A 12,256-nucleotide genomic window follows, 5' to 3' on the forward strand; every position below is an offset into this window, starting at 1 on the left:
ATATATATATATATATATACACAGACAGACAGACAGACAGACAGACAGACAGACAGACAGACACACACACACACCAGTTTCTGTTAGGTTTAAGTTAAATTTTAAAGAAAGAAAAACTGCTGAGTTAGAAGTTCAACACAAAACCTAAAATCTTTATGAGCAGAGATATGGAGTTCATCAGAATCTCTCTGATACTCAAATACCTCCTCCTCCTCCCTGCTGATTACTTCACAGAAACGAACCAACACACTGTCCAAAGGTCCTGTCTGTTCAGAGGTGCAGCACAAAATAACTCAAATGATCACAGTCCAGAACCCCACCAGGATCCAAGAGCTCCTGCTGTTGACTGCAGAACCACACAAACCTGACACCTTCTAAACAGTGACATTCTTACAATTCCTGCAACATCTGTCAAGATTCCTGATCAATACCAGTCTACCCTGGGTACATCAGGCCTGGATCTCAGGATGGATCTCTTGAGATCAAAACAGAACCTGACAAACAGGTGGAAGATCAACAATATTTCTGAAACCAAAACACAACTATACCTTGCTCCCTCCAGTGCCTGGTACCGGCCTCATGCTTCTCCACAGAGTTGTTCTCCATGGTGTCTGATCAGCAAACACGCATTCGAACAGGCAGCAAGCAGTCACTGTCAGGGGGGAGGAGGGGCTGCAGACAGCAAATAAAGCTTGCCCTGCAGTCAGCTGACTGTCTGCTAACTCTGTATCGAGCAGCTCCTCCTCTTCCTCACCCAGCCTCACCCCTCCCCTTTCAGTCCTTATCTCACCCCCCACACCCTGCTGACAAGACAAGTGAATCAGAAACCCTTCAACTAAAACAAACTGTTAAAATGTTTTATTTCAGCTGTTGACCACTAAAAAAATAAAAAGTTAACTTTGTTTCAGAATTTAAATATCTTGGTTTGGTGCTGGATCCTCAACTTAAACTTGATAAACATACACAGACAATTTCAAACACAATAAAAAGTAATATTAAATGTTTTAAACTAATTAGAAACTATATATCAAGCCAGGCAGCCCTGCTTTGCATGCAATCTATGATTGTTTTTCTTACAGGTCATATTGCTTGACTGCATGGGCACAGGCCTCTCCAACTGTAACCAAACACATGAGCCCTTAATTCGATCAGGCTGTAAAAATTATGGATTAAAAGCCAATCTGCTATCATTGCTGTGCTATTATTAAAAAATATAATCTAATGAGCTTTGTCAGCTTTATTAGCTTTTGTTTTCTTAAACTTTTCATAAATGCATCAACCATGCTGCACCTGAGCCATTACATACATTTGTTGAGAGACAGAGCAGCACTGGAGAAGTGCCACCAGTCATGACTAAAATATCATTTTGCAAGACAACCTTTAACAGACTGCCTTCTGTTAGGAGCTGGGAGCTTTGGAACTCCTTACAGTCTGATTTTAAGATCATAACTGACATTAAAATTTTCACTTTACACCTTAAGAATAAAGATAAATCAGAATTGTACTCATTTTTGAATATTGTAATTGTTTATAATTTTTCATCAGTTTTAAATACATTGTTTTAAAACTCACTACATATGATGGTATTTACTGTTGATCTGAACTTTTCATTTAAACAAACTGTTTAAGGTCCTTCTAGGGACAGGTGCTGCAAATTAGCTATGACTATATACAGTGATGCAGGCATCAGATTGTTTTGATCTATGTTTCTTTTATCCATCCCTACCAAATAAAAAATAAAATAATTTTTTTTAAATTGATTCTAAGCTGCAGATCATTACATCAGATAATAAAGTAAATTAATCTTCAGGGATAGTAAAAAAAGGAGAGAAATGTTTAGAAATGGTCAAAAAAGAAAAAAACTATATAAGATTTTAGTATCAAAGTAAAATTAGAGAATAAATATTTATATGGTTTTATTACAGCCACATCTGGAAAAAAAGCACACATATAACTTAAACACATAATCAAGCTGGATACCTAACTGGACTCATTAAATGGAATAAAACATCTTCAGTTAAGTTGTTTTATAAAAATGACAGAAACATGAAGATCAATGAAACAGCAGAAGTATTTTGGACTTCGAGTCACCTTCTGCTTCACTGTTAGTGTTTATTTTGTTCTGTTAAACACAGATCTCAAGAACCTTTCCGCTCTATGTGAGGCTAAATATCTTTGACCTGCTTTGGTTTACAGCCGTTTCAATTCAGCCTGGGTGTGACGCATTCATGGTCAAAGTTCACAGCAGAAAATTCCACCTTTTCTGGTTTTAAAAACCACACTTTTATTTTCTGCACAGTTCCTACTTTAGTAGGGACATGAGCAGAAATGAAAACACGTTTTATTTTAACGCAAGTTTAAAGAAAACATTTTACAAAATAACAGTAGTCCTTATCCTCTACTTTGACTCTACTAAAGTTAAATAAAACTGATTCAGCTGCTCTGTGTAGATGTCTGCATGTGGACATTAGAGGGTGCTGCAGGGGCAAATTAAAGAAACATCATCCATCTGACCATTAACTTTACTGGCTGTCCCAGGAAAGGTCAGAGGTAGGGTGTGTCCATCTCCAGTGTGGCAAAAACTAATTCCTAAATTAGTTGAACCCTCATTTTTATTTTATGAGAAACAAACTTAGCAGGTCACATATGGTGATAAATTACAGAAAGTAAACTCCTAAAATGTCAATTCTACGTGTCAAAACAATAAAAACTCAATAAGGACAAGCAGGTGATTTTTATATTGTCTTGACACATAAAACTTTAGAGTTGAAATAAGATGGTCTGTTTTGTAATGTGACTGTAAATTATTGAACATTAGCAGGTAAAAACAATTATGTTTTTGTCTGCATTTGATGCACATCACTGGTGAATTATTAAAAACATCAAAAAGCTACTGCTTCCAGTTTGTCTTAATTTCATTTCTGCAGTTTTCCAACTTTCCTGAACAGATAAAGCTAAAAATAAAAAATTTATCAAAGTAACATTTAGTTTGAATTGTACCAAAAGACAGATGCTCTCTTTTTTGCTAAAACTCCTCATATTACAGAATCCAAACAACTAAATAAAAACACTTGATATTAAAGCTGGTATAATGTAAAGTTTTCTTCACTGAGACATAAACACAGAAAGCTTGTGAGTCTGAGTAGGCAGATCATTGAAGCTCTTATTTACCCAGAATATTTGCTGAGTGGTTTCTGGGTCAGATAACTCTTCTCTGGTCTGTCAGTGTCGCAATGCAGGAGGGAAGAGGAGAATTATACCCTTCCAACACAGAATAACCCACAGACACACATCTATAACCCAAGTGGCTTGTCCCAAAGACTAAATGTCTGGAAATCTGGTTAAGTCTGCACAAAAACAGCTGATGGTAATCTGCAGACACAACATTTATTAACTGGTCTGTTAGAATACAACTCACTCCTACATTTAAGGTACTGCACTGTTGTTTACAGCATTTATAAAGACGCTTGATCAGTTTTTGCATTTTCTAATTTTGCATTTTCTTCCTGCCAAAAGTTGACAGTGTCAATTTTGAACAATGTCTCTTCAAAGTATGAAGAGACATTCAAGGAAGTGAAGACTGCAGTTAACACAAACCACAGCAAACTTGCTCTAACTGCTGATGCGTGGACAAGTGTAGCCAATGAAGCCTTCCTTGGGGTTACCTGCCACTACATCACAGATGACTGGGACATGCAGTCAATCTGTCTCACCACCATGCCCCTGTAGGATAGACATACTGCATCTAATATTGCAGAGTGGTTGGAGGAGATTCTAGCGAGGTTTGAAATTCCTCCTAGTAAAATAATTGCCATAGTACATGATAATTGTAAAAAGGCTGCAGCAAACATTCTGGTGGAGGAGCATGGGTGGTCCTCTGTGCGTTGCACTGGCCATACCTTGTGATCAATGCTGCATTAAAGCATCCAAGCATTGAAAAAGCTGTTGGTGCTGTAGGATATCTAGTTGAACATTTTAAAAAAAGTGAGTTGGCCTGCACTAAATTGAAAGAAAAACAACAAATGGCCGCACCTGAGCACAGCCTTGTTCAAGACATTAGTACTAGATGGAACAGTACATACTGTACTATGATAAGCCGACTGCTTAAGCCTGTAACAGCAACATTGTCTGACAACTCTGTCACACAGAGAGGCAAAAGATACCGGATTTGAAACCAGAACAGTGGAGCCTGCTAGAAAATCTTTTAGGTCTCAAGCCTTTTGAATTTTAGGAGTGGAGAAAAATACACAATGGCTGTGTCCAAAACGGCAGGACAGGTCCTCCGAAGGCCGAATTTGTCAGCCGCATACGTCACAGCGCCGTGACGAAGGACGTCCAAAACCGAAGACTCCTCCGATGTGGCCGACAAATACGTCCTTCCTTTGGCCCGAATCGAAGGACTGGTCTGATGGATCCTTCCCGGCCCAGCGTATCCCATAATGCATTGCGGCCCGAACGGAGATTTTTTTATGCTAGTAATGGCGGACGAAGCGAGAGAAAAGAATACATTTTAAATAAAAATATGGTGATATAAAAATTAAAAAAAATTAGCGGTTGTAATTCTAATACTTTTATCATTTGTATGGACATGTTTTTAAATATTAGTTTTTCGTCATAAAAAACGCAAAATAAACATGAACCTACAGCTGGTCAATTAGTTCTTCAAATTATACCTTTAAGTTAATTTTATAGTTTTGTGATATTAATATTGCTATTTTTCTAATTTTGATTTAAGTTTGCTTGTTTAGCGTCGTCACAGTTGCTAGGTGACATGACGTACGCCGGGGTAAGGACGGGAGGCTAGACCGTCCAAATTCACAGCCTCTTTTTTTCCAGTCTTTCCGGTCTACCAAGGACCCGGCCCGCCGCGACCAGGTAGTCTGGGTCCTCCGGAGGACCCGGCCTGTCGTTTTAGACACAGCCAATATCTGCCATACCTCCAGTTGTGAAGGGGCTACTGAAATCCTGAAATCTGATCAACATTTACTAAGTGTCATACAATCAGTTTCATTTTTGACATCTGTTTCTTTTATTTGTTGTATTCTGATGTGTAATAAAAGAAAACATATTTACATGCTCATGGCTTTCTTTTATAAAACTTTGAATTAAATGAAAATGGGCTTGTTTTTTTTTTTGTTAGTTTTTTTTTTTTTACAAACGTTTTAAGTCATATTCACATGTGATAGTCCGGTAGTTAAATAAAGGTTAAATGAAGGAAATAAATAATAGTCCAGTAGACTTGGTTCGACTGGAGGCCAAAATTGACAAAAGATTTGTTTACATTTTCAGTTGGTGTGGTTCACATTCACACTGCTCTGTGTCAAAAGAACTAAACCCTGTAAACAACCCCCGAGTTCACTTCAATCGAGACCTATGTTTTCAGGTGGAGCAGAGTTCGCTGTTTTGGTCCAAATCAGAGTTTGGATACACGTTCACAGCTCCCCAAACGAACCAGACTTTCCAGGCAAACAAACTATAGAGTTCGATTAAAGCGGAATAAACAGGGCTGGTGTGAATACACACTTAAATTGATATAATTTTAGAAATTAAAAATATATACTGAGTCTACCTGCAGCTAGAATTATTTATTGATGAACATGTGACCTTGAATGATTGCTTTACTGCAGTAAGTACAGAATAAACTTACTGTATGCTCATTTAAAAGGGCTATTGCCCAAGGTTAACCTTCAGGGTGGATATAGCTTGCTCTGAGCCTCACAGAGGAGGAGGGGAAAAAAGCCTTGCACTGAGCTGAAACTCATCATGCAGCTGCGACCATGAGAGCTGACTTCGGCAGTTCAAATGGACCATGCAGAGGCCTTCAAAGGTGCCTCATCCTCAGCAAGTTTCACGAGTGATAAACATTTTTTTAAAAGTTGTGCTCTCAGGTATTTTGGATTCAGTAACAAATTTATTTGAATGCAACATGCATTTGTCTTTGATTGTATCCATTTTAATATTATTTGATTTAGTAACTGTTGTGAGATTTATTTGACATTATTTAGAGTTTTTAATCTGTTAAACATTTTGTTACATGTAACTTTAGGTGTTTTTCAGTTATTTTGATTGATTATTGTGGTACTGTGCCTGTAAGTTACTTGTATTTTTTTTCTCTTGAAAAGCTGAATAAAAACATGTTTTGTTTTTATTTAAGTGGTTTTATGTTTTTTTCAAAGTCATTGCAGCCAGTAGGACTCAGAACTAAATCTAAATTTTTTAGCCATGCCATATGATTGGTATAAGTGACCTGCAGTCATAGATTATCTGTAGTGGAATCAGCAGCATAAAACTTGATCAGAGCATCCGTAATTTTAATAAGCAAAAACAGAGTAATGTTATCCAACAGCAATAAGTCTCCATAGGCAAAAACATAAATACATATAGACATTCTTACATTCTTGATTAATTTGGTCACACCAGATTTAATGGTGCAACTAAAACATAGTTCCAGTAGCACTGGTGCGACCAGTTGAAACAAAAAGTCTCCACGTCCCCTAATATATCAGTCTAACAGTATCACCACAGTGCTCCACTCTACACCACACACACACACACACACACACACACACACACACACACACACACACACACACACATCTTCATGGGGACGTTGCACTGACTTCCATTTTATTACTGGCCATTGCTATAGCCTAACTCAGGGGTCTGCAACCTTTACAATCAAGAGAGACATTTCTGCTCCTTGGCTCACTAATAAAATGTGTTCAGAGCCACAAAATAAGCTACAAATACGATTATCAACTGGTGGTTCGTGGGCCTTTTTCAAGACTTATTCATGAACCTTTATGGCCAGTGGAGGTGACATAAACCTAAAAAATATATTGTGAATTTTATTATTTATTATTTTTACACTTCAGGACTGAAGAAAAAAAAAACGACACGAAAAATGCTGGGTATAGTTTATACAGAATTTCATAAAAACTAATACAGCTGAATTAGTCAGACATTTTTTGCCCCTAATTCTTCTTATTATGCAGTCCTAAAGGTGTTTTAAGATAACCCTGATGGATTTGAGAGAAAAATCACAGAAAAGAAGTTGGATTATTTAGGGATTATTTAGGTAAACAACGAGCTAACATGTTTTACTTTTTATATTAGTAGTATTGATCACATATTTGCATACAATTTATTAGTGTTGTGAGAATAAAAAACAAAAAAATAAATCTGTTATGTTTGGTCAACTGTTCAAAGAGCCACTGCAGAGGGACCAAAGAGCCACATGTGGCCCCAGAGCCGCAGGTTGCAGACCCCTAGCCTAACCTAACCTCATCAGTCTCTGTGTATCGGGAAAATGGTCAACTGTCCCCACCATGTAGCAAAAACATACACGTGCAAGTAGCGAAACAAGCAAGTTTTTTTGTTTTTTGCAAACTTGAGTCAGAAAACATTTTTTTTTCTTGTTAACTGTGGAAATGAAATGTGGACGGTTGTTTGCTCTTCAGTCCATCTTGCAGTTGGGTTCTGCTCTGGGAGCTCAGCAGATTATTTCAGCAGCTCATGCGTATGGCAGGCCACTCTTACATATAATCGGCTTCACCACACTTCTGAAATTGGTCTTATGACTAGACATATTAGTTGTTTAAGTGAGAGATACATAAGATTCAATTGATGCAAATTAAATTGCACTTTTTCATGTTCTGTAATTTTTATTTAAAAAAGCTGTACAGCCTTTTATTAAAAACTAGTAATATTTCTTCTGTTAATCATTATTCTTATTCATCATTCTGGTTTAGCCAAGGCCAAACATTGCAGAAGGTCAAGCTACAGGAGTTATCCATCTGAGGGCCATGTGTAGTCTAAAAGACATTTAACCATGAAATGTTCAGTTTAAGATGTTCATAAGATGTTCAGCTCTTAAAACATTTGCACTTAGAATGTAGAATTTCTTTCATTTATGTTAAGATGTTGAGGTTAAAATTTCAGGTCATAGAATCACTTTCAATAACAATTATCATTAAGTTATGTGTATTGTACAAGTCTGGTTCAAAAAAAAGGAACTTTTTTTTCTAGATTAACTATGTAATTATTTGCGAGTTAATATTGCCTTAATGGACAGTGATTAAAAAGAAAAAGCTAACCTGTAAAACTGTGATGTTAAATGTGACACGGTTGAAAATTTGGGTGTACCTAACTTTTGTGTTGGTGCACCTAAGAAAAAGAGTTAGGAGCACCAATGCAACAAGTTAGTCTAGAGCAGTGTTTTTCAACTCTGGTCCTCAAGGCACACTGTCCTGCATGTTTTAGATGTTACCCTGCTTCAACACAGCTGACCTCAATTGATAACTGATTAACAGGCTTTTTTCGAACTGCAATCATCTGAATCAGGTGGGTTAAAGCAGGGAAACTTCTAAAACATGCCGGGAAGTGTGCCTTGAGTACCAAGGTTGGGAAACACTGGTCCAGAGCCCTGTCTTAGGACAGGGGGTTGATAAAATGTCTAGAAAAATGTCTCAGATTTCTTCTCATAATGAATAAGATGTTTTCACAGCATCTATCAGTAAATTTAACAGAACAATACATAAAATAAATAGGTACAAACTATACTTACCATATTTAGTTTGTAAAAAAATATTTGATGAACAGAAATGATGATATTGTAATGAGATCAAAATGAGCAATGCACCAAAACCAATAGCTCTATCACAATGGAGCAAAAATACCACACCAACTACAAAATGCAAAGGTTAATATTCAACAAAATGCAAAAACAAATAAGGGAAGAAAATGAATTGATTTTATGGTAATTAAGATGGGATCGCCAATCCTTACAGGTGGATGGATGAATGATAGATAAAATGTTGATTAAAATTGAAGAGGGAGGATGGATGGATTGATGGATAAAAAAACGAGGGAAATGAGATGAATGGTTGGCTGGCTGAATGATTAAAACAAGAAGAAACGAGGGATGAATTATTTCCATGCTGCAACGATTGTATTTACCTGCTCTTATGCTCAGGTTTGGCATCTTCAAAAGTTTGCCACTCTGGACACTCATATTAGCGATAACCTCGGGTTCGCCAACAGGTGGATGGGTGGGAGAAGCTTGGGTTGGGGGTTGCTGGGTATCAGGCTTCTCTAGCTCAGCCTTGGTCTTCTGGGGGGATCCCTGGGTGACAGTGGGGTAAGGGCTCTGACTTAAAGCATTTTTTGACTCTGGGTGTGAAGTTACTTTTGTAGGAGTAATAGCAGATGGAGCCGGTTCCTTTTGGTCAAAGCTCATATCATCAACTAGGGGAATCTCTGGAGACTTGGAGGAGGCAAATTTGGAAGAATCCAGGGCTTCAAGAAACTCATCAATGATACCTCTGGGTGGTCTCTCAATAAACTCAAACTCCTCAGAGACGTCATGCTCAGAGACCTCCTCTCCCATTTCTGGTTCTTCTACATCCATCTTCTGGTCCTCCTTCTCAGTTTCTGCCTGGAAGCTGGTGGGATTCTTGGCCATAATCTCCAGGACTGGAGACAGGGAATCTGCTGTTGGTGACTCAGAATCAGAATTTTCAATGGTGGTCTTTTTGCTCTGGAAGTCAAGTGGCTCAAATGTTTTGGTAACCTTGGTAGAATCCTGGCTGGAGAGCCAGTCTTTTTGTTCCTTCTCGATAGGTTCCTCTTCTTTTTCCTTAACTGGGCTGGTTTCTTCTGCCTCTTTGACTAGATCAAATGCATCAATGCTTTTCTCATCAACTATTACGTTTTCGGATGCCCTTGCCTCCATTTCCTCTGTCATCTCCTTCAGCAGGGACACTTTAGTGTCAAAAGCAAAGGGGTTGTTAGCAGACAGGTTGATTGGAGGGTTGGGGGACTCCATCATCCTTCGCTGAAGAATGGGACTCTGCTCTTCTGGACTTCCCTCAGAAGACCCAGAATCTTGTTTTTCAGGGTTGAGTGGGAAAGACTTCAGGATGTCTGGAAGTGATGTAGGTACAGCTGAGTCTTCTTCCTCCTCTTCATCTTCATCTTTGGTACCAGATGAGAACTGATTCAGTGACTGCATGAGAGACTCATTTGTCATGTTGCTGGTCTCAAATCCTTTCCCCTCATCTAAAATGGACGATAGATTCTCCTGGTATTCTCCAGTTTGCCCATACTGGACCAAATCTGGTGTAGGACTCTCTGACAATTTGGAGGCCTTGGTGTCAGATTTCAGTTCCTCAAAATGGGAGTAACCACTATCTGCCAGTGGACAATAATCTTCAAATGGGTTATTCTTCTTCTTCACCTCATACTTTAAGTCTTCATCTTCATCAGACTGGTTTTCATGAACTGCTTCATAACTGGTGGATATAGTGGTGGTTTTGTCCTTGGTTAAGGAATCCATGGAGACCTTAGAATTGTCTTGCAATGACAGGAATGATGAATCCCAATTCTCTGTTGTGTTAGAGGAGGCAAGGTGAGACTCTGGAACCTTTGTGTGGGGGTTCACACTGGAGGGTTCAGCGGAGGACTTATCTGAGCTAATCAGCTTCTCCTCAGGTGAAAAAGAAACACCACTGTCTTCACACGGATTATACGGCCCTGAGTCTTTCCCTAAACTTAAGTAAGGGCCAGCTAACAAATCCAAGTGGTCATCCTCTGTTTTACTATGGTCATCTTCACTCTCCCAAAGCATTTTGGGGGGATGTTCAGTGGAAAAAGAGCCCAAGAGTGCAGAAGATCCCTGAGGAGGGGGCTGGTTTGGACTCTCGGTCAGAGAAAGCTCTTCCAGAGAGTCGGGTGAGTGCAGAGGGGAGACGGGAGAGATGGGAGCAGGGGAATCACCCTTCTGCCCAAGGTCTTGAGTAGAGAGAGAGGAAGGAGAATGCAATACAGAACATATCAAAAACATACTCCATTCCATACAGTGCCCACTATACCAGGGTAACACTTAAAAAAAGAAACAGATCAAGACCAGACAAGTGCTGCTGAATGGTTGACCATCACTCCTGTAAACTACATTTTAGAGTCCCAGATCTGAATAAGTCCCTTCTTATTTCAGTAACACAGTTTTAAAGGCCCTGTCACAATAACGTTTTAGACAACTTGTGCCATAATAAGCTAATTTTGTTGTCCAGTGTAAGTTGCATAAATTAGGTGTAGGTTTTGAATAAGTTACTAGCATACTAATCTAGGGGTTAGACAATGAAACTGAAACACCTGGTTTTAACATCCCTTTCAGACAGCTTCATCTTACATCCAGTTAATCCTTCTTGGTGGTATGCTGACATTACCCTGGATACTGTGGCTCTTGATACATCACAAAGACTTGCTGTTGGTCACAGATGCACCAGCAAGACGTCCACCAACAATTTGTCCTCTTTCGAACTCTGGTATGTCACCCATAATGTGTGTATTGCAATATTTTGAGCAAAACTGTGTTCTTACCTTGCTAATTGAACCTTCACACTCTGCTCTCTTACTGGTGCAATGTGCAATTAATGAAGATTGTCCAACAGGCTGGTCCAATTTAGCCATGAAACCTCCCACACAGGTGTTTCAGTGTCATTGTCTAGACCCTGTATGTTGGCCAGACAATAATTTTGTACAAGCACAAAATTTATGCTGATGTGCTACTGATCAGTTAGGCATACGTTACAGATACACAACAGATAAATTATGCACAAGTTCACATTCTTTACATGTAAGCTACTCATAAGTAAATACGTCCAAAACAATCTGGGCAATTCTGAAACAAACTCGTAACTTCTTTTGAACTTATGAGTATCATCACTTACAGACATTATGTGCAACATCAGTGTAACTCATAAAGGTCATTCTTTATTACAATAACACAGACAAACAATGCAAAACATATACAAAAAAAATCAATGCACATAAAGCACTTTATTTTTTCAGATGTTATCAATAAATGCCCTCTCCTTGGGCTGCTACCTTATCGTGGTGGAGGGGTTTGAGTGTCCCAGTGATCCTAGGAGCTATGCTGTCTGGGGCTTTATGCCCCTGGTAGGGTCACCCATGGCAGACAGGTCCTAGGTGAGGAACCAGACAAAGCGCAGCCCGAAGACCCCTTATGATGAATATAAACACTGGATCTGGCGGTCCCTCGCCCGGACGCGGGTCACCGGGGCCCCCCTCTGGAGCCAGGCCTGGAGGTGGGGCACGATGGCGAGCGCCTGGTGGCCGGGCTTTCACCCACGGAGCCCGGCCGGGCTCAGCCCGAAGAGGAGACGTGGGTCGGTCCCCCTTCCGACGGGCTCACCACCTGTAGGAGGGGCCAAAGGGGTCGGGTGCAGTGTGAAAT

The 12,256-nt window shown here is 39.3% G+C and overlaps 1 protein-coding gene across 4 annotated transcripts in view; it reads right to left on the bottom strand.

The window, feature by feature from the left end:
• The window catches only part of rtn4a (reticulon 4a), a 51,776-nt gene that overhangs the window by 26,442 nt on the left and 13,078 nt on the right, over positions 1 to 12,256 (bottom strand). Inside the window, exon 3 of one of the 4 annotated variants that reach the window (XM_014026913.1) lies at positions 8,959 to 10,791. The exons of 2 other annotated variants lie outside the window; for them this stretch is intronic. In XM_014026913.1, the coding sequence (XP_013882367.1) occupies positions 8,959 to 10,791 (1,833 nt within the window). Of the gene's footprint in view, positions 1 to 548; positions 657 to 8,958; positions 10,792 to 12,256 lie in introns of those variants that run through there. One more of the 4 variants, XM_014026916.1, reaches the window with a different exon arrangement.

The sequence above is a fragment of the Austrofundulus limnaeus genome, unplaced genomic scaffold (assembly GCF_001266775.1).
Source record: "Austrofundulus limnaeus strain Quisiro unplaced genomic scaffold, Austrofundulus_limnaeus-1.0 Scaffold600, whole genome shotgun sequence".
NCBI lineage: Eukaryota > Metazoa > Chordata > Actinopteri > Cyprinodontiformes > Rivulidae > Austrofundulus > Austrofundulus limnaeus.